The 21,783-nt window shown below is 31.6% G+C and overlaps 3 protein-coding genes and 1 long non-coding RNA gene across 10 annotated transcripts; 1 reads left to right on the top strand and 3 right to left on the bottom strand.

Annotated features, from left to right (window-relative positions):
- Window positions 1-2,299, bottom strand: LOC123694890 (DNA-directed RNA polymerase I subunit RPA12). Of its 3 annotated transcripts, none has more exons than XM_045640500.1 (4): window positions 2,049-2,299; window positions 1,624-1,766; window positions 912-1,122; window positions 1-101 (listed from the first exon to the last, which is right to left on the bottom strand). In XM_045640500.1, exons 2-4 carry the CDS (start codon window positions 1,748-1,750, stop codon window positions 77-79), a joined length of 363 nt encoding a protein of 120 aa, XP_045496456.1. In that variant the 5' UTR covers window positions 1,751-1,766; window positions 2,049-2,299; the 3' UTR covers window positions 1-76. The 3 variants fall into 3 exon arrangements, with proteins under 3 accessions (XP_045496456.1, XP_045496455.1, XP_045496457.1); XM_045640499.1 differs by having other exon boundaries at window positions 1,624-1,753; window positions 2,049-2,296; XM_045640501.1 differs by having other exon boundaries at window positions 1,624-1,753; window positions 2,181-2,288.
- Window positions 2,300-2,918: 619 nt separating this feature from the next.
- LOC123694891 lies at window positions 2,919-4,218 on the bottom strand. Of its 2 annotated transcripts, none has more exons than XR_006751875.1 (3): window positions 4,177-4,218; window positions 3,525-3,719; window positions 2,919-3,078 (listed from the first exon to the last, which is right to left on the bottom strand). It is a non-coding gene; the product is annotated as an uncharacterized LOC123694891 (long non-coding RNA). The 2 variants fall into 2 exon arrangements; XR_006751874.1 differs by lacking the exon at window positions 4,177-4,218 and adding an exon at window positions 3,821-3,858.
- A 6,978-nt stretch (window positions 4,219-11,196) lies between these two features.
- LOC123694889 (chromobox protein homolog 1-like) lies at window positions 11,197-14,888 on the top strand. 2 transcript variants are annotated; one of them, XM_045640497.1, is made up of 7 exons: window positions 11,197-11,300; window positions 11,374-11,601; window positions 11,946-12,123; window positions 13,186-13,283; window positions 13,679-13,820; window positions 14,396-14,471; window positions 14,780-14,888. In XM_045640497.1, the coding sequence occupies exons 2-7, from the start codon at window positions 11,378-11,380 to the stop codon at window positions 14,860-14,862; spliced, it is 801 nt and encodes a 266-aa protein (XP_045496453.1). In that variant the 5' UTR covers window positions 11,197-11,300; window positions 11,374-11,377; the 3' UTR covers window positions 14,863-14,888. The 2 variants fall into 2 exon arrangements, with proteins under 2 accessions (XP_045496453.1, XP_045496454.1); XM_045640498.1 differs by having other exon boundaries at window positions 11,228-11,247.
- A 2,172-nt stretch (window positions 14,889-17,060) lies between these two features.
- Window positions 17,061-21,388, bottom strand: LOC123695153 (eclosion hormone-like). Of its 3 annotated transcripts, none has more exons than XM_045640896.1 (3): window positions 21,169-21,388; window positions 19,736-19,834; window positions 17,061-17,415 (listed from the first exon to the last, which is right to left on the bottom strand). In XM_045640896.1, exons 2-3 carry the CDS (start codon window positions 19,821-19,823, stop codon window positions 17,240-17,242), a joined length of 264 nt encoding a protein of 87 aa, XP_045496852.1. In that variant the 5' UTR covers window positions 19,824-19,834; window positions 21,169-21,388; the 3' UTR covers window positions 17,061-17,239. The 3 variants fall into 3 exon arrangements, with proteins under 3 accessions (XP_045496852.1, XP_045496853.1, XP_045496854.1); XM_045640897.1 differs by having other exon boundaries at window positions 21,173-21,388; XM_045640898.1 differs by lacking the exon at window positions 21,169-21,388 and adding an exon at window positions 20,389-21,116.
- Window positions 21,389-21,783: the final 395 nt, after the last annotated feature.

Below are 21,783 nucleotides of genomic sequence, written 5' to 3'. Positions count from 1 at the left end.
TACAGTAAAAATAACTATATTTCTTCTTAGGAATAAAATAACAAAACATAACCTACTTAACTTATTCATCAAGGTATTAGGAGTTTTCTGTTTCCTTGTATCTGTAAAAAAAGATATTTGAAATTAAGTTCTATATAAATGTAAAGCATTTTGTTGCAATATAAATTAAATCATGAAAATACATGTGTATCATTCCATGTAATTTGTAACATCTTATGAATAATGAATATGTTTAAAATTATTTAAAACTATTTTACTTGCACTGGCTCACCATTATTTGGTATTTGCTACTGCCAGAAGAGAGAAATCAGACATACTATAATATGTCTATATATCATCAACCCAAACTTCTATAATATTTATAATCATTGCCTATGTCTAGTGGAAGTTAATAAGTTACATGATATTGTATTTTTTTATTTATTTATTTATTTCATAATAACAAGTAATTTTTATGCCAGAGCAGAAGGAAGTAGACCACTGATAGTAAGTGGTCATTACCACATATATCTATACTAATATTATAAAGCTCAAAAGTTTGCTTGTTTGTTTGAACGTGCTAATCTCAAGGAAGTACTGGTCGATTAGAGATATTCTTTCGGTGATAGATAGCCCATTTATAGAGGAAGACAATAGGCAATATATCATCACACTAAGACCAACAGGATCGGAGTGATGTAGGTGAAACCACTGAACACAGCTAGTAAAACATAACTAGAAACTATTGCAACAAATAAGTCTTGCAATAAAAGAAATAATACAAGTAATTGAAATTTCCACATATGGATCTAAAAATATATGAACAAATATACATTTAACTTAGTATTTTCTTGTGTTTGATTTATGAGAATATCATAAATTTAGAAATCTAATCAATCTTGCATTAAAACTTAATACCACAGTTTACTCACTTGCAAGAAACACAAGTATAAAACACAGTTTGTCCTTCATCAGCCGATCTCAATTGTAGCGTTGCATATGACATCCTATCACACCCACACTTAGGACACTTTCTTTCCACCACTGGCCCTTCAGGGTTGTCCAAGTTGAGTATATTCTCATTCGTCAATACAGACACTGTGTTAAAATGTATTGTGTAGTTGTACTTTATGTTGTTGAAATCTGGAAAGGAAATAAATTGGGAACCTGTGTTGTCTGCCTCTCTTTTTTATCTTTTTTGGGTTAATAAAAGTTTTTTAGTTCATAAGTAATATCAGCCTTAGCCCGTTCAATATTATTATTTACACTAATTAATTGAATACATAAATATCTTTTCCTTTTTGCTACCTATTAACAGTTTGTCCTGGCTTCACCTGTGGGACATATTATATAGCCACTCAGTGATTGTGTGCATAGCAATCAGTGAAATAATTAAAAAAAAATTGTCCAATAGCTTCAGAACTTAATGTGGCAAACTAAAGAAACCAACAATTCGTCTTCACATATTATTATTATACATGGGTAAAGGAATTTGTTTGCATTTCGGGTAGGTCTGAGAATTGCAAGGCATTTTAAATACCCTAAGTGATAAGAGTAAGGTAGAACAGTGTTAGCTGGGATGGCTAGTCTTTCTACATGATAACATTAATACTATTCATAAAAATATAAATATAACAATCTTACTTTCAACATCATAAATGGCTTTACAAGCATAACATTTCACCGATCCAAATTCTTGCAATAGAGGCAGTATTGAGCCACATTTAACACAAAAAGTTGTTGTACTAGAAAACTTTTTAGTGTCCACCATTTTCTGAAAAAAATAACTAAAAATTTACAAAATTTCAAATGTAGAATTTAAATAAGATCATTCATCATGATTAATCTTCTTAATATATATAAATCTCGTGTCACAATGTTTGTCTTCAATGGACTCCTTAACCACTTAACCGATTATAATAAAATTCGCACACCATGTGCAGTTCGATCCAACTTGAGAGATAGGATAGTTTAAATCTCAAATCGTTTTAGAGAAAGCGGGCGAAGCCGCGGGCGGTAAGCTAGTTAAATTTATAATTAATATATTTTAAAATAGTTTATTTACTAACCGTGGTGAAAAGGTACAGAAACTGTATATAATTATTATGTTCTATACCACCAGTTTGAACTTCCAATAATTTAGCCCCAAAAGAATTAAAAGCAACTGAAATTTCAAAATTTTAAATAAAGTAGGTACCTACTGCATTCAGAAATCACTAATCAGAATTTTAAAGTTAATGTGAGATTTCAGGAGATTTCTTTTTTTTTAGGTTATTTTAGGGCTAATGGCACAGACACAGAACAGTATGGGCACAGAGCAAGTAATATAGTAGCTAATGGCTTGTTTATTCATGAAAACTGTCAGTGTCAAAATTGCATCAAAACAATGAATAAGGAATCACATGGAAGTGACATACCTACAAAAAAAGTGTGGCCGGCGCCATATTGCTTGTAACAAAACATGGCGGTGTTTAGTGCCGAGAATATATCGATAAACATTATTATGTTTATCGATATAAAAATAATATTAATATATTTTTTTTGAAGTTATACTTCTTTTGGCGCGTAACTTGTAAGGCGTGTACATAAACACACACTCTTTTTTATTTATTTTAACTTTATTGTACAAAACATAGAAGTAAAATTACAAATGGAAAAAATGACAATGCCAATTAATAAAATTAAGTATGACGATGGCTGCTCGTGACGGTAACACCTATACAGGGTTACTTGTAAAACACCAGCAACCTCGCCGGACAAGATAGCTAACCCTGTATAATTTGATAAATCCAGTTCAATTTTGACTTCGATATAAGGATTACGGTAGACTTACAATTTGGTAATTTCAGTTTTGAGGAATGTAATATAATGAAACAACATAATATACCTATACTAATATAGGTATATAATAGTATTTTATTACGATGAACAACACAATATACAGTAATTGTATTTATTTATTTATAAATAATAGACAAAAAAAACAATAATATATAATAATAGAGAAAATTATAGAGCTAAACTATTTTGTGTAGCCTGGAATGCACTCAGATACACTCTGTTCATTTTTGAGTTCGGGATTTGAGGCTCAACTGGTACCTGGAAATGAAATGTCACAGTTTACATTAACTAGCATTGTTCACTTTACATTTAAACTAAAATGCAATACATTTTAATTAAAAGGGCAATGCTGATGGTTTGAAATTAATATCAACATTAGGGCTTACAATAGCGGAACTTGAATTTATATTTTTGGTTTTATGGCATTGAAATGCTTTATAAATATAAATTTATAAAGAATAGAAAAATAACTTAAAACACCCCATGTATTTAAAGTAAATTGCACTTTCCCTCAGTCAATAACATTTCAACAACCAAATATCACCCAAGTTTGTACTCAAAAATCATATAAAACCATCTCAGTTTGTTCACAGGCCTCCTTCAAAATAGGAGAAACGTTAGATTATAAATGACAGCCCTAAATCTAAATAAAAAGACCAAAAGTAAATTGGAAGACATCACGTGTCTACAGATAAAAACCTCACCCTGTGTGAATGCAGCGGCAGACATACTGGTATAGCATCATCGTGCAGACTAATCACATCCATTGTTCTATTGAAAGCACTTTCGGGGAAATGTAGGGAACATACTATGATATTATATCCTTTACATTTGGCTTGATATTTTCATTTTCAATTGCTTCTAACCATTCTCCTTTTCTATTTTCACTTCTTGGTAACCTTCAAAAAATGAATTTTTAGGTTATTATAATTTTAGTCCTGACCTGACTTATTTATAAATACATTTTTAAAGTACCTACTATAAAAGCGATTAATCTTACTTAAGTTAAAATTCATATTAGGTAAATTTAAGTGTTTTATTTTTCCTTCTGCTGCTCTTGGCAAAATTAATTTGTTATTTTGGAAGTGTATTCACCAAAGCAACTATTCTTAAGATTAATGACACAGCCTTGGGAGACGCACGTCTTCATCGAACATTTTGCTGATGTCGATATTATAAGTCATCACTAGCACCCAAATTCATTATTTTACTAGAACGAAAATATACAAAATAAAGCTATATTTGGTAACAATTTTACACTGAACATAGTCTGTGAATACTCCTCAATTCAATATACATGAAAATAAGTAAATCAGCAAAGTAATAACTAATATTTCAGTCAAAACGTATACATACCGGTGCAAAGACAAACTTTTCTAGTTTTCATTCTTTCCGGAGCCACATCCCACAATACTGCGCTTTGGTATTATGCCACTATTTGTCCTTGACCACTCTATATGTTTTAGACACAAATGTTTGTCACAATCACAAAAATATTCAATATTTTTCAATGTTTACTACGGAGCAATGACAGAGCATGTACATCATAATAACGAGAACATAAAATGGCGCCCGGCCACAGTAGGTATTTGAGCTAACTTCAAATGTCAAACGGTATAGAATTAGCACTGACTGACGTATAGTCATATATTTTCACTTAGCAGAATATTCATTAGTTAGAAAGAGACAGTATTCGTTTTATTATTTCGGTATCGAAATGCATGATATTTGTATAATCAGTTGTTTGTATAGAACATTATGCCCTGTCCATAGGATTCCTTAGTCATTGCATCAAAACAATCATTGACACTTGTTCACAATGCGGTGTTTCTGTCTACGTTCTCAAAGACGGCTATAAATTACGAGCTAATAATAGTCTATTTCACGAAAGATGTCTCGCGTACTTGCTCGCGTTTATTAATAAATTATTGTGGAACTAAATTTAATAGATGGGGCAAGTGGGGAGATCCGCCATCAGGATTCAGGGTTGACAATAATTATGTGTGGGGAATTCCCTAAATTGCGGGAATTTTCAGCCCGATTGGGGAATTTGCGGAAGAGCATTTGTGTGGGTAAAATGCGGTATTTAGACAATTTATTTTTAGAAATGAAAATAGAAGAAACAAAAGTAGTAAATGTACAAGGTTATGCTATCGCAGATTTTTATAAATCTTGCCTTGCCTTATAAATTGAGTTGATTACGAAAACCGTTTCGACTTTACTGCCACATTATTTTCATTCATATCGATATTGAAGCCGTCAGAAGCTCAGCAACTGAAAATTAAATCACTTGCAATTTCTGATTCTATTTTGGAAATAACAAGAAGATTTATTTTTTAGTACTTAGTAGGTATAGACATAAAATGAGTCCGTTGATGATGAGTATGACATTATTTATACCATTTTTTTTTTTATCTAAATATTCGAGTCGTAGTAGCTTATATTAAAATTATTCAATGAACGATAAATTATTTTCCCATATATTTTAAATTTTAATCCTGACAGCGCTGCGTCTGCGATACTTCTTTCTTGAAATTGATTTTATTAGCTAGACTGTGCACTATGGCGCAAAAACCAGTCCGGCGTTTTTCGTTCCAACTTGTCTCTTTCTAACTAGTTATGTTCTTACTGTTCTGTGAGTTGAGCGGTTAAAATGTCTATATTATTAATATTATATTGATGTATAATAATGACATAGATATTATATTGATAATACGCAAACTAATTTAATGTACTTATCTTAAAAGAAACTAAAACAGTGTACGGTTATACTTTATTGCACCGTAAGAGCGTTTTCACATTGTCCGGTCCGATATCGGATATCGGAAGCCGATAGCCGATATCCGATATCGGACACAATTTGCCCTTTCACATTATCCGATAATATCGTCCCGATATCTTGAGTGTTGCCAGAAACTGGAAAAGTAGATATATGGAGAATTAAAAAAAACAGTGGATGCATTTATGTTACAAAAAATAAACTTTATTTTAAATAAAAAAAATAGTAATAAATAAACTATGTTTTTCAAACCGGTTTAATCTGCTGACTGCGGAGTTTGGATTTGATCTGCAGAGTCAGAATCTAGTTTCAATATTCAATTTCATTGTGAGGCTTGTTTTTTTTATATGCTGTTTTTCTTTTTTTAATAATAGAACATGTTGTGTGGTCGTAGTGAATTTTAGAACTTTTTTATATTAAATCATGTACGACTGTTATGTTCTTATACAAATAAAATAAAATAAAATTCAACTCAGTATTAAAGCGACGAAACTGGCAAATATAAATTCAAATTACATTTACAAATGTAGGTGCTGTTATCTACCACAGAACAGTAAATTATCTACGTAGTACCACAGACTAATAATAATATAGCCATATATATAATCTAAGAATACGAGCCATGACAACCAAAATAGTAAACAAGCCAAACAAGCTCAAAAGTCGCCGCGCGTTCTTGACAAAATGTAAGGTCGCCGCATTCTAATTCTGAAATTTTAGAGAAAACTAAACAAAATTGCCGTATTGTAAATTTTCTTTTCAATAAAAAGAGTTTGATTTAAAAAAATTCAACTGATAGATCGTAGTTGTACATACAGTAAAAATAACTACAAAAAAGAAACCGACTTCAAAACAGCTGGAAAAGTAAAATATAAAAAAGATTTGATATTATTAATTACTTAATATTATTTAGATGTGCTATTTATTATACAGGTTTGATATCGGCGCTAAAACAAAGCACTAAATCTGTGACTCAATGACAACAATACAATAAACAGCTTACAGCACAACAGTAGTCCAAGTAGGAGGAGGAGCGAGGCAGAATGAGTAAATAAAGATAAAAGACACTAATATTTCGAAGATACGGTTGAATTTAAGAACGCAATATATTTTTGTTTACTTCAGTTCAGCCAATTGCCGTATATTATAAGATCGGTATTAAAATAGCTCCCGTAAAAATAGTATTTTTAATGCCTTTAAATACTTAAATGAATGTTTTCTTAATAAAAAGGTTTAAAGTAAATGAAAGGATTTTTTTTTACATTTAGCGCCTAGAAATGACTGAAAATACACAAACTAGTGCTTTTTTTGCTGTTGGTATACTACCTTTTCGAAAATTGAGTTGGTAACACTGAACATTATCGTCCGATAGTTCACGGGAATATCGGTGTTGGCTCCGATATCCGATATCGGACCGGACAATGTGAAAGACAGGTACCTAAATCATACATTTTACTTAGCCTCCGATATCGGATATCGGCTATCGGCGCCCGATATCCGATATCGGACCGGACAATGTGAAAACGCTCTGAAAGTGTAAATACCGTAAGTAATAATTTTCATTCATAACTGAATAATACAATTATTATAAATCGTAGCCTTATCTCTTAGAGCGTTTTCACATTATCCGATCCGATATCGGATATCGGACGCCGATAGCCGATATCCGATATCGGAGGGAAGTAAAATGTATTGCCTCCTCCACATTACTCGCGATGTTGAACGAGGTTAGACGAATAGAATAATGTAGAGAGGCACTTCGGCTTACTTCGTCCAACTTCACCTCGCCTCGGCCGACTTCCGTTTGTTGTCGGTTTTTGGGCCCGAGTCAAAGGGCACGAAGTTACCTGAAGTTCGTTCTGAATATGAACGTATGCGCTCCTCGCGAAGTTGAACGAGTGTGTAGTGTAGCACCGCGGACTTCAGTCAACTTCGGCCGAGTACTTCGCCTACGAACTTCGCGAGTAGTGTGGAGGAGGCATTAGAAGTCTTTCACATTGTCCGGTCCGATATCGGATATCGGAGCCGACACCGATATGCCAGCGGCTATCGGACGATAATGTTCAGTGTTGCCAACTCAATTTTCGAAAAAGCAGTATACCAACAGCAAGAAAGCACTAGTTTGTGTATTTTCAGTCTTATAGGGCGCTATATCTTTAAAAAAATAATTTGCTTTAACCTAAAACCCTTTCTAATAAAAGAAACCTTTTTTTATTAAGAAAACACACATTTAAGTATTTATAGGCATTAAAAATACGATTTATACGGCAGCTATTTCAATTACCGTATTATAATATATACGGCAATTAGCTGAACTGAAGTACACAAAAATAATAATTATATTGCGTTCTTAAATTCAAATATCTATCTTCGAAAACATTAGTGTCTATCATATTTATTGTACTCCTACTCGGATGTTGGTTGTGCTGTTTATTGTATTGTTGTCATTGAGTGCTTTGTTTTTAATCGACTTCAAAAAAAGGAGGAGATTTCACACCTATTTTATTTTTATTTTGAATTTACAACAAAGAATACAAAGTTTGAAAACTCTTAATTCTAAAATAATTGCATATGACAATAAAATAATTTATGCATCTTTAGGTACTTACAGGAAATTACAACAATCATATTACAAATATATTTGAACGGGTGACAATATTATTTTAGGATGTCTTCAGTGTAATAAGAAAAAGAAAAGAAAATCTGAACAAAGATTGTATCACTTAATAAATTTATCATAGGTACTACATGAACTTTTGTAAATGTAATATGTATATAGTGAAAAAATGACTAAAATATGACTAGGTACGTCTTGCTAAAAATACATTTAATAGATTTTGAAAGGTATTTACTAATATTATGTATTACTAAAACTATTAACTAATACTAGGTTGTAAGTAGTAGGTATTGATATAAATTTATTTAATTTAATATACTGTAAATGACCGATATCAAAACTATTTAGTAAATAGCACATCTAAATAATACGCAGTAATTAATGATATCAAATCTTTTTTACATTTTACTTTTCTTTTTTTGAAGTTGTTTTTAATTATTTTTACTGTATGTACAATTATGATCGATCATTTGATTTTTTTTAATTATACCTTTTTTATCAACTGGCAATTTAGTTTAGTTTTCTCTAAAAATTTCTGGCAACACTCATGATGATATCGGAACGATTTTATCGGACAATGTGAAAGGGCAAATTGTATCCGATATCGGATATCAGCTATCGGCGTCCGATATCCGATATCGGATCGGATAATGTGAAAACGCTCTATACGTGCTCGAGAATTTCACTTTTAAGAGCCAGCGCGCACGAGCAACTTTGTAGAGACAAAATAGTTGCGGAGACAAAGTTGCTCGTGCGGGCTACCTCTTAAACTTTTCATGGTCACCCTTACTACCAAAGAGAATACAAATACTATATACATTTGTACGTTTATTCAGATTAATTTATGTATTTAGATTTAAATTCTTAATTCTATAAATGTGAACGAATACTGCTTTGAATATGTGGTGATATGCAAGATTATGGATTTGCGGACGTTGGCAGTCCGCGCAATGCGCATAGAGCGTAGACAGTAATTGTATTAACTCTCTGTAGAAGCTCTTTAACACACTCTGTAGTAACCTTGTACGCTTGGTAGTAAACAATATTCTAGGAGGTAGCAACGTTGACAAGTGAGCATTTTAGTATAGTTGGTTCTTTGATATGCTGTTCCTCTTGCTATTTCGGTTACAGTCCGGGCTGTCTGGCTGGCCGCAGTGGTTGCGTTTATTAGTGCGCATCTTATCTGCACAGGAAAATATCCTTAATTTAAAGTCATTTTTTAACGCGTAATTTTTAATCGTTTGCCTTTAGATAGATCCATTAGACATACATTTTTTATTGCAAGACGTTTTTTTCGTTGTTAAATAGGTGCCAGACGCAATTTTTATTTCAAAATAATTAAAATATCATCGAAATAAGTGAAATTCCATCAACATGAGTCCCAGTGAAGGATAAGTAATTACTGTGTTACTTATACTATATATAATATTCATTTTACTATTTACAGTTTTTTGCAACAATCTATCATATCGCCTCCTTTTTCCCAACGAACCTCAAATAGGACGTTTATGTAAACTTGATAAAAACCAAATATCATCAAGAAATTAAAGACTTTTTAACGGATTTTAAACGTGATTTATTCATTGTATTATTTTCCCAAGTCTTTAATTTCAAAATGTATAATACTCGCATAAAATCAAACACTAGAAAATACAAATATCATCAAATTCATATTTATACCCAAAAGTGTAATAAATATGGAACCATCTATTAAAAATATTAGTTTACTAATTATTCAATATAAGTATTAAAAAAGGATAATATAATATAAATAATAAAGTTATTACTTACCTTTTAAGCGGACTCATGTTGATGTAATTTCACTTATTCCGATGACATTTTAGTTATTTTGAAATAAAAATTGCGTATGGCACCTATTTTACAACGAAAAAAACGTCTTGCAATAAAAAAATTATGTCTGATGGATCTATCTAAAGGCAAAAGATTAAAAATTACGCGTTAAAAAATGACTTTAAATTAAGGATATTTTCCTGTGCAGATAAGATGCGCACTAATAAACGCAACCACTGCAGCCAGCCAGACAGCCCGGACTCTAACCGAAATAGCAAGAGAAACAGTATATCAAAAACCCAACTATACTAAAATGACTTTTTTTTAAACGTTGCTAGCTCCCGTACTACAAGTATAGGTCTACCAGAATCTAATGGCATATTTATATTTAAGAAATAAAAGATTTTCATGTGGCAACTTATTTGACAACTATCAAATTGGTTGTCAAATTATATGACTTTTTTGCAGTTGATGAATAATTTTTAGGATTTTGTCTAAAAAATCTTCGAAAATGCCGAAAAAGCCGCTGCGATCACAAGCAAGAGGTGTTGTTTATAATGTGTATAGAAAAACATTCGATGAAGAAGGGTCAAAGACATCACAATTTTCAATTTTCAAGATTTTATTTGTAAATTTGACTTACCCGTTTTGATACTTTATATTAAAAAATATTATATGTAGGTAACTATAATATTGTTTGTTGATTAGAATATAATTTTATAAAAACTTATTACAGGAGTTTCCAATACGGCTATTAGTCAAGTCCAAGCTGTCCAAGTCAATTTTATAATGTGTGACGAAAATAAACATAATTTTATTTTATTTAAATTTTATTTTATAAAAAATTATAAGCAGTTTTGATCTACATTATCATTATATCGATATTTTCACATGGCACACTGGTAATGAATATACAAATATAGTATAAAAGTAATATGTATAATTGTATATTATACATGTAAGTATGTAACTAAATAATATTAAGTGGATATCTCATTATTAAGTACAGTATTGTCCACTTATGTAATGTGACTAATGATATTGAGGACAAAATAAAAAATAAGCAGTACAAGATCGTTCAGTCCATTTTCCCCAGGGTTGCACACTCAAAATTTTGATTTCCCTAATTGCCATCAGATTCTGGTTTACCTTTAGTAAACTAAATTACTTAATCTGTGGCATGGAGTAATGTACCGCGTCAATAGATCTGTGGCCGTGTGGCGTCAATCGTCATTTTTTGGTTGTTTGACTTTTCTATTTCTATTTTATTTACACACATCTAAGAACTAAAATGTAAATGTGGCTTGTTATGAATAAATAGCAGAGAGGAGAACTTATTTTTCTAACATTTCCTATATTTTTCTAGCATTATGGATGAAAATATGGAGCCCTTGCCTCAACCTAATATAGAGTTCCCTCCAAGGGAAGCCGCGATGGAAACTGAGCAACCAAGTGAGAAACCTACGTCTCAGCCGTCTGAAATAACTGGTCCACAAAGTGGGAGGCATGAGGAATTTTCTGTAGAGAAAGTGTTGGACAGAAGAATCAAGAATGGCAAGGTCGAATATTTACTGAAATGGAAGGGCTACTCTAAGTAAGTTTAATATACTTAACTAAGCTCGTTTAGAAACATGATAAATGCTCTGTTGTTTTACTATGAATCAAAGTTTTTCTAAGTAGATTATATAAATAACAAACTATACAGTAGCTATACCTCCTTGTTTTATTGTGAATTTGTGAACATATCAGTGTTGATTATAATTTACTCAATTTGTAAGCTAGTCATAGATCTGCAGATCTTAAAATGTAAAGGATGTCATTACCCTTGAAATGAAATTTTATCCAAATACATATTTGTTTATTGTACATGTTTAGGTGTAAGTCACACAAACAATCTCAACCACATAATTTAGTTTAAAATAATACATTTTTCAACAGTGAAGATAACACATGGGAGCCTGAAGACAATCTCGACTGTCCAGAGTTAATATCGGCTTATGAAGAAGCAAGATTGAAACGGGAGCGAGAAGCAGCACCACCCGCTGAGGCTATTGATGAAGGACAAACTATAAGGAAGAGGTCAAAGAGAGGGGATAAAAAGAAAAATAGGGTTGAGGTAAATGTGCTTTTATATTTGACTAGATTTCTGCTAGTGACCACCCACATTTTCAAGAAAAACACAAATATTTCCCGTTTTTCTGAGATAAATTCTAAAGCCTATGGCTTTAGAATTTATCTCAGAAAACGAACTTCTTATTGTAGGTCTTCACCTACTTAGATATCAAATTTCATTGTAATCGGTCTAGTAGTATTTATGTGAAAGAGTAACAAACATCCATCCATCCTAACAAACTTTCGCATTTATAATATTAGTAGGATATTTATTGTTGGTATAGGAATGTGCTTATGTCAGAATTCCATGTCTGATATTGTTTTGATGGGCTTCCCAGCGGAGACTAAGATTTTGGAGACTCATATTTGTGAAAATTTTGTGAAGGAATGGATACAGTACGCGTCACGTAAAAAGAACGCTGGATGAAAGTGATGGGTTGTGTTTGCGCATGGATCGAGTTTTGCACGTAAACTATGTGCCGATTATTTTATTTTTGAACTAGGTTCGCGAATCGTGGCTTATTTGTTATTCTTATACCACCTCGTAACACCAAATAGACCGATAAATCGCCAATGCGCAGCTTAACCGTCACTCTCGTGGGAAAACTAGTGAACGGGTTTTGAAAATACTTGTCAGTGATGTAGCTTATGTATCAGAATAACACATTACCTATAGAAATACTTGATTTTGTGGAGCTGCGCGACACAGCTAGTAATAAATATGTTTGGGTCAGCAAAAATAGGCTGATCTACTCAGCTGGTAACCTACCAATCTGGTCTATATTCTGGTTTCAAACTTTTATAAAATCAATTGTCAATTCAACTCATTTGAACTTAGAACTAGCGTGCAAGAGCAACTTTTGTCTCTGCAACTATTTTGTTTCTCCCATCAACTCTATGGGCTAGTAAGAAAGTGCGCTCACATAGCGACGCAACTCCCCATAGAGTTGATGGGAGAGACAAAATAGTTGCGGAGACAAAGGTTGGTCTTGCGCGCTAGCTCTTACAAACTTATACATATTTTATATTACCATACTTGATATTCATTATTGTATTTGTTTTTCAGGAAATTGAAAAACCAAGAGGTCTAGCGAGGGGCCTACTTCCACAAAAAATTTTAGCTGGTCAACTGTTTCATGGTACTTTGTTCTTTTTAGTACAATGGTAAGTTTAATTTGATTATTACTTATTAATTTAGAAGAAATATATTTGAATATTTGAATTTTAATCTAAGCTAATTATTTATAATAGACAATGACACTAGTGGATTATCATTTTTAAAGTCCATATTTGAGAATTACGTGATTTATTATAATATCACTACAGGTGATATTAAAAAAAAATATTGTAGACATGTTCAACTTGATACGAAACAATAAATTTTCTTTGCCTCATCACAATCTGCATCTATTAGGATATTATAGTGTAATAAGCCAGCTTTATTTTATTTGTAAAAAATATATAATAAGAAAAAATTTACTATAATTCATGTTAAACTTTCTAACTGCAATTCAAACTATAATTATGTTGTACTTATATAAATTTATACTTATTTTCAGGCAAGGCTGCACAGAAATGGATGTGGTACCCGGCCACGAACTGGGCCAAGCTTATCCAGATTTTGTGATCAAATATTACGAGAGCTGTGCACCATTTAGTGTGAGACATCCAACGAGATTAGTGCCGCGAGCTGTGCCAGAGGTATTGTTATTTAAATCCTACTTCCTATCCTACTATAATATTATAAACATATATAAAATTTGGATGGAGGATGGATGTATATGTGTATGTGTAGGTGTGAATGTTTGTTACTCTTTCACGTAAATACTGCTCAAACAATTACAATGAAATTTAGCACAAATATAGAAGGTAACTTAGATTAACACATATAATTTTATCCAGGAAATCCCACGGGAACGGGAATTATGCAGGATTTTCTTTGAAAACGTGGGCGAAGCCGCGGGCGGAAAGCTAGTTATATATACATATAGTATTTTTTACGTTTTGTTTAGTCTATCAAGACGTGATAATAAAGTTCATATCATTTGATAATGTATAAGTAAGTGTATCTTATTATGAAGATGTAATGTTTGAGTTTGTAGTGGTTAATCTGGATCTACTGAACTGATTTTGAAAAATTCCTTCACTAATAGAAAGCCTTTCTATTTGTAAGTGTATAGGCTATATATTTTTGGCCTAGTACAAGATATAGTTATTTAAGAAATAACTTTATGTTGTTCTTCAATTAAATAATATATTATATTTTCATTTCCCAGGATACTCCAGAAGAAACTATAGAGAGTTCAAGCACACCCATGGATGTGAATGAGACAGCAGAAGAGAGCACTATTGGTAAGTATTAAAATTTACTTTTTATCAGTTATTTTTTATTGGTTTATTGTTGGTATATTTTTTTTATTGGTTTTTTATTGGTATATTTAGTTATGTATTAAGTTACATGAAGGTTTAGAGTTTGTTTGAACTTGTTAGTCTCAGGAAATACTGTGTAATGTGTATAAGCTATAGGAGTGAAGCAATGCAGGTAAAATCGCAGGGTACAGCTAGTTGTAAATTAAATTATAGTATTATTATATTTTAATAACTAATAAAATTATTATATTTAGCGTAATTTTTATTTTAATATCCATATTTTGTTTCAGAACCACAAATAAGTGAAGTCACAGAGCCTGCACAACCAACACCTGAGACTGAAAGCCAACCTGTGGAAGTTCCCGTTAATTAATAATAAATAATTATATGTAAAATAAGAAATAATTAGTCGTAATATTATATTAAGTGATAGTGAGAATGGAAAGTGAAAACTATAGAAATAATGTCTTGCGTATTGAAGTGTTTTATAGTGAAAAATAAACTTCAATTTATTTTAAAATAGAGTTGATTGAAATAGGGTATATATTTTTTAATTTAACAATATGTATACCATAATATAATCTAGAGTTGTGAGTGAAAATATTGAACATATTTAAAATTATGATAAGAAAGAATGCAGGATTGTTTTTAAAAATAGCTTCATTGTATTCGTCACAAAGAATGTTATGAACAAATTGAAAAACGACGATAAGAATAAGATTGTTTTCTTGATTTGAATAAATTATACGTTTTGATATATTATAATAGTTACTAGCGATCCGCCCCGGCTTCGCCCGTGGTACATATTTACGCTATCTCTACACAAGAACCATCCTTGGACTTCCACAAACATTTAAAAAAAAGAATTATCGAAATCGGTTCAGTCGTTCACACGTGAGGCCGTGACAACGCGAAACGGGTTTCATTTTCATATAAATAGATTAACAATATATCCGAAAATCAAGCCCATCAAGTTTTTTAACAATAATTTGAATAACATACTTTATGTACCTAATGGTAAAAAAATATACCCTATTCTTATATTCATAACAAGTTTTGTTTGCTTTTTTCAGCAGCATTTATAAAATCATAATTATGACTTTATAAAATTGTCAATCAAATATATCCAAATAAGATAATGGCTGTTTTTTTTTGTATATAAGGATAAATCATAAAATGTTCTTTAGTGACATATAATATGTATTTAGATAATAGGTTAATAGTAGCACTTGTTCTTTATGCAAATTCCAAATTCAACTGATAAATATTTTAAGGAGTTTTTGAGCAGTTGGCTTAAAAATATAGTTTTTTTTTTGCCCCCAATTTTCGTACATTATGTATATTGTATAAGGAGAATATGTTCTGTGTGACTAAAAGTATTCAGAATGTTTAAATAAACTTGATTTAAAAATATGATCAGCTTGTTTTCTTATTTGTTAATAATTACCCATTTTGTTTTTTTGTATATAAATCAAAGTACATAATGAAACTATCTACAGGGTGTCCCACTATTTGTGTACTAAGCGCGAAGGGACTTGTAGTTTTGCATACACTGATCACGTAAAAAATACTTAAACAACAAAATTACGTCAAAAATTTTTTGCTAAATTTTTCCTGAAAATTTATGTTTTCTTCCCTAGCTTTGCGCAGCCGGCATATACCGCTTCTCTAATGTGAGCATTTTGTCTATGAAAACATAATTTTAAACGATAGCTCACGTGCTGGTGGCAAAGTTGGGCGGGTTGCTTGTTATGTACACAGAGTTTTTAGAATTCATTTAGTTGAAAAAAAAATGCGTCTGGAATTTTATAAGTATTTTTTATGTACTCAGCGTATGCAAAACTATAACCTCTTTTGAGCTTAGTAGGTATACCAACAGTGGGACACCCTGTATAAGTCCCGTGTCCTCTAGTGGGATGAGGAACAAACGCATTATGCATACATCTGTTACACTGATCGATTTACTATGGATCTGAGATTAGGCCCAAAATTATTAAAGTGAAACTTTTATTACATCTGCATCGTCTCAAACTTTTTGGTCTGTGTAGCGCATGTCGCGTGACGCACGATATGTACGATAATTATCGTACAAATACGATAATTTTTTGTTAAATGTCTATAGTGTGAAAAAAAGTTTCACTTTTACCGTGGTTTCATAAAACCACACAACATTTTTTTATTATAGGTACCTATTTTTTTGTTCTGAATAACCATTTGTCTGGTTAGCTAGCAATTTTTAAGCTACGCTTTTATCATAAAAGTAAAGGATTTTCATTTTTGTGTGTAGCTTTAAGACTACTGATCGATTTTATATAAATACTAGCGGTCCGCCCCGGCTTCGCCCGTGGTACATATGAAAAATAGATGTTGGCCGATTCTCAGACTTACCCGATATGCACAGAAAATTTCATGAGAATCGGTCTAGCCGTTTCGGAGGAGTATGCAGACAAACATTGTGACACGAGAATTTTATATATAAGATGTAATCTATGTTATATAGGTAAATATTGAAAATTTAAAACTAAGTAATTAATGTCTCATTGGAGTTTGGGAGTGTCAATAAAACGCTGGTAGAATTTCATTTTTATATTCATCGTAAAAAAATACATTAATACTTAAAACTACGATTGACCCTGTATTCGAATAATTTAAAACAAAATATTATATAGCTTAACAATAAATGCTTTGGCATTATGAAGCGTTTTCATAATGGCTTGAAAACGCGTCACGCGGCGTTTCAAAAGTAACGGTTAAAGTTTGTTCAAGAACTGCGCAATGGACGCGAAATTTTCACACTCAGGTATCATTTTTCCTTTGAACTTGATGCAAGATTCTGCACATCGTGGTCCTTCGAACCAGGCACCCAGCATCTTCTTACACTGTGCACAGTTTTCGATACAAATCTCCAAGGCGTCATAGCTGGTAGCTGTAAAAGGACAAAATTAACTATTATGGACTTTAAAAATGGCAACTCTTTTATTGGCACAGCAGCTCAATTGATTATTTATTTGAATCTATTTCATAAGAAGTTTTAATCATGCTTAACTTATTTGTAATGATTTAGATAGGTATTATGTAGGTAAGTAGGTACTTATATAAATTGTAAACCTAACCATTATAATATAAGACTTGCGACGTATTATCTATTTCCAAGGACATTTTATTTATTTCAGGTACACGTTCTCAATTAGTAAGAATGACAGTGGAATGGAATAGTACCCTGTAGGTACCTTCGAGTAGGCAAAGGATGTTGATGTCAATGCTATTGCAAAATCTGTAAGTCCTAAGGATGTGGTAACTTCTCTGGTGTGAACGTGACCAAAATACACCACAGCATAAAGGAACTCGGAACTCGTATTGTCTTTAAATATTTCACGAGTTTTCCTTCACAGATGTGACACCGTTTAGTCACAAATTAACACTTGCATACGCAACGTTTTCGAAATAGATAAGTACTACTTGGATTCATCGTTCTGCAATTTACCTCATACGTACCTCCAGTTCTAATTATTTTTATACATCGAAATTGCAACAAACAATTAATAACTAATAAAGGTACAAATTACAATTTGAAAAAGGAGGTGACTATATTTCCCAAAATATCATTAGGTTTGTTTCTTGAAAAAAGTGGCACCATCTATTGATGAAAATATAGTAGGTAAAGTCTAAGCAATATTTTCGTATTTTGAATAATACCGGATTTATATAAATTTATACCCGCCTAATACACGATAGAATTTACGCGATTCGTCATCATTAGTGAGGTCAAGTGTAAGCGTAACGTAAAATTGCGTAACTATTCGGCGAAAGTAAATGTATTGGGGTCATTGCCTCGCTCGTCCCCTTACCTTAGCAAATTGTGTGTCTCGGTCAAGTAAGATGATTGTTAGAAAGCCGCGAGGTTACGCATTTGGTATTTTAGCATTTTGCAAGGCGCCGCTCACGTGCGAGTGCGACACCTGACACTTCGATTCATTGCCTGAGGATTACATAATCAATAGACATAAACAAATTTATACATGTTTTTACCTTATTTAGTTAAAGGAAAAGTCAGTTCACGACTGATTTATGCAATTATATAGCGCAAACATTTTCATAACAAATCGAAAAGAATATTTTTGAAATCATTCTCGATGTAAAATCAGGAAGTGCCTATTAATCAAATTACGGCGCGTAAATGAATACAAGTTTATGTACCTGTGGATGTTATTAAAAAAGATAATAATAGGTGTACGAGCGCTCTCATAAATATTATGTAATGAGTTTGCTATTTTTCATGTCATAATTCATAATTAAAAGCCCTTCTCAGTTCATAATAAATTCTTCCGGTAACGAACGCAACCAGTTGCTCTTCCTATATACATATGCGGGTAAAACTGGAAATTTAAAAATAAACTTACTATGTTATTGTCTATGTTACGTTGTTTATTTTTAATATATGCTAATTTTAAATTAACAAATGTGGTATTAATGTTAATTATGTTATTTTGCTTATGGACTTCAATGTGCACTCCCGTAGGAGGTGTTATTGATATTATGTTCAGTTATTAGAAGACTGTACGAAACTGTTTAGTCATATTTGGATTTATCTTTAGATAATTAAATATTGCTGAATATTGACTTATCTAAAAAAATTCCAAAGGACACTTATATTTTTATTATTCGGTCATTCATCTGCAAGCCAGCTGTTTTTTCGGATTATCCGCTATAGGGACCAGATTCTAATGTACTATTCATTTTTATTACAGACAGTTAATGGTTACTTTATAGGGAAATAATTATGTACGTTAGTCTTCCGTACCTTTCTTAACACATTTTACATTAATAATGCAGCGTGGAAAAGGCTATTTTTGGTGTTGTGGGCGTGAACGATGTACATTATTTATAACAAACTTTGTCTATATTACTGTTGTAGCTAATTATGAATTTATAAGCAAAGTCCAAGTAGCGTAATTATTGTATAAGGCAAAAGAAAGAAGTAAGTATAAATTTTGAAGTTCTTCATACTATAATGCTGTTCAATTTAATATCTGTGTCCTTACTAGTTATACTAGAGCCTGAGTGCAGGCAAAATAAAACCATACGTGTAGACTAGAATTTTAGAATAGACTTGTACCTGTCATAATAATATTATGTAGTTAGACTTATACGATAAATATGTGGTTGTCCTCGTATCTTTTAATGGATTTAAGAAGCTTAAAATACAAGTTCTATTGAAAGTAAAATTATAAATGAATGTGTCTTACCTATAGCGGGATTAGCTTCAACATAAATAATGTACAATATTGTTACGGCGAAGCAAGAAGCGAGGACCGATGAAATTTTGCCAGTCATTTTCAAGTAGGCTGTAACGTGTAAAGAAAACATTATTACGTAATTTTATTTATTAATTATCAGAAGATTAGCAATCCTAAGCCCTAAGGTGAACTTTCCAAATCACAATTTTATTACAGGCTTGAAAAAAATATTCTTTTAAATAATCGCAACGACTCTTATATTTTTATTGAGAGTTTTTTCTCAAACCACAAAGAATGATATTTTATGAACTACTTTAGAATATATAGAGCGATACTTAAATAATTTAACAACTGCTTATTTATTTATTATCTATGCTCTAATAATTATGTAGTTTTAAATGCCTATATTGCTCAACCTCTTCGGTATATATTTTCATACGTCAGGGACTACAACCTTCTTTCTATAACCTTTTAAAATTTAATACTGTAATTTTTCCAGTTATTTTTGGATTAATTTAGTTACTAAGTATGCGAATGTAAATGTTAAAATTTAGACGTATTAAATAATAAGTTTATGTCGATAAATAATGTTAGATTGTACAACAATTATTAGTATGACTAATAGTTATGTTTTTATAACTAGATTAATGTAACATTCTTACCGGTGCGTCGGCTTACAACTATTCGTTGATAAAATATTTCTGTTGAACTGAATAAAATATTATGCAGCTACGTACAGTATAGGTAATATCCAATAGGCATAAGTGAACGTGCCTACGTGTTTTATACGACTAATATGTTGATTACATTATAAAATACATTCGCATTATATTCTTAATAATGATGAGATACATAGTTCTCGGTTTCAATTCTCGACGTATTCTACGAGCTTCTAATCAGGAACATTAGAATACAATATATTGTTGTTCCCGCAGCGTAGACACGTTATACAACAAACTAAATTCAAGCGTACACAAAGAGACAGTAACTTCCGTATTTTTATATATACTAACATAGATATAATAAGGCATGCCTGGACGGGTTATTTTCCTACAGTGCTATTTTATTCATTTCCGTACACACCAAGTTTATCGAGTTCTTAATTGATGTTCAATAAGCGAGGAATTTTCTCGTAGATTTACTTATATCCTGAAGAAATCTTATAGTGAATCATAATTATATGAGGAAATAGCAAATATTGAATCATAAAAAATATTTCCACAACGAAAACATAATAAATAAAAAATTGAAACCAGCTCTAACGTTAGGGTTCCTTTCAACCCTTCAATAATTCGTTGATATATTTCAACTTAATAGTTGATGAATGGATAGCGACGTCTATAAAAAAATAATAACAATAAAAAATTAAAAAGCAACAAAAGGTGCAACCAAAATCTATAAAATACCAATCGAATCGTTACGTAAAGAAAATGTATACTAACCTACATTTAGGTACAATCACCGCACAGTAACTTCAAGCCAAACTCACGATCACAATTCACACATTGACCTATCAAATAATCAATATATCGATAATTCAAATCGGGCAACAATATAAATTCGGACGTTAGCCACACGCCGTACATGAAGCCTTAAAGACCCTAAAGATTTTTGGAAAATTCGGCTGTATCAACGACCGATTGTAAATGGATCGAGTTTAAATATGAGACCAGTTGACTATGTTATGGCCGTGGTGGGGCGCTGCACACGCCGAGCCACACTCATGTCTCAGGAAACGTATGTTTGATACTTTTGTAAAGCCAAAATTTCTTGGGAGCTTGTGGGCCATAAGGAGGACATGACCAGCAACTAATAAGAACTAAATTTAAGTAGCGTTTATTATTTAATTTCAAATAATAATTACATTATAAATCGATCAAATTAATTCCCTATTACTTTTAAGGAACACCCTATATATATATTGTTCTAAAAATGGTTAATAAAACACTAACATGTTCATTTGTTAGACCGGATTCTTACTTCTATCTTTGGCAATCATTTCATTATCATTATAAAAAATGCAATAAAAATTCCAAGGTAAGTAATATTCCATCATA

Source organism: Colias croceus, chromosome 10, assembly GCF_905220415.1.
Source record: "Colias croceus chromosome 10, ilColCroc2.1".
NCBI classification, from domain to species: domain Eukaryota; kingdom Metazoa; phylum Arthropoda; class Insecta; order Lepidoptera; family Pieridae; genus Colias; species Colias croceus.
This window is presented reverse-complemented; position numbering and strand designations above follow the sequence as displayed.

What these genes read in the sequence shown, in the direction of transcription:
- LOC123695153 (XM_045640896.1), bottom strand. Translation starts at nt 19,823, where the DNA reads ATGACTGGCAAAATTTCATCGGTCCTCGCTTCTTGCTTCGCCGTAACA. An exon ending in TGAAGCTAATCCCGCTATAG is followed by an intron (nt 17,416 to 19,735) that starts GTAAGACACATT and finishes GTCCTTTTACAG; the next exon opens with CTACCAGCTATGACGCCTTG.
- LOC123694889 (XM_045640497.1), top strand. Translation starts at nt 11,378, where the DNA reads ATGGATGAAAATATGGAGCCCTTGCCTCAACCTAATATAGAGTTCCCT. An exon ending in TGCCGCGAGCTGTGCCAGAG is followed by an intron (nt 13,821 to 14,395) that starts GTATTGTTATTT and finishes TTCATTTCCCAG; the next exon opens with GATACTCCAGAAGAAACTAT. An exon ending in AGCAGAAGAGAGCACTATTG is followed by an intron (nt 14,472 to 14,779) that starts GTAAGTATTAAA and finishes ATTTTGTTTCAG; the next exon opens with AACCACAAATAAGTGAAGTC.
- LOC123694890 (XM_045640500.1), bottom strand. Translation starts at nt 1,750, where the DNA reads ATGGTGGACACTAAAAAGTTTTCTAGTACAACAACTTTTTGTGTTAAA. An exon ending in AGCCATTTATGATGTTGAAA is followed by an intron (nt 1,123 to 1,623) that starts GTAAGATTGTTA and finishes TTTCCTTTCCAG; the next exon opens with ATTTCAACAACATAAAGTAC. An exon ending in TATACTTGTGTTTCTTGCAA is followed by an intron (nt 102 to 911) that starts GTGAGTAAACTG and finishes CTTTTTTTACAG; the next exon opens with ATACAAGGAAACAGAAAACT.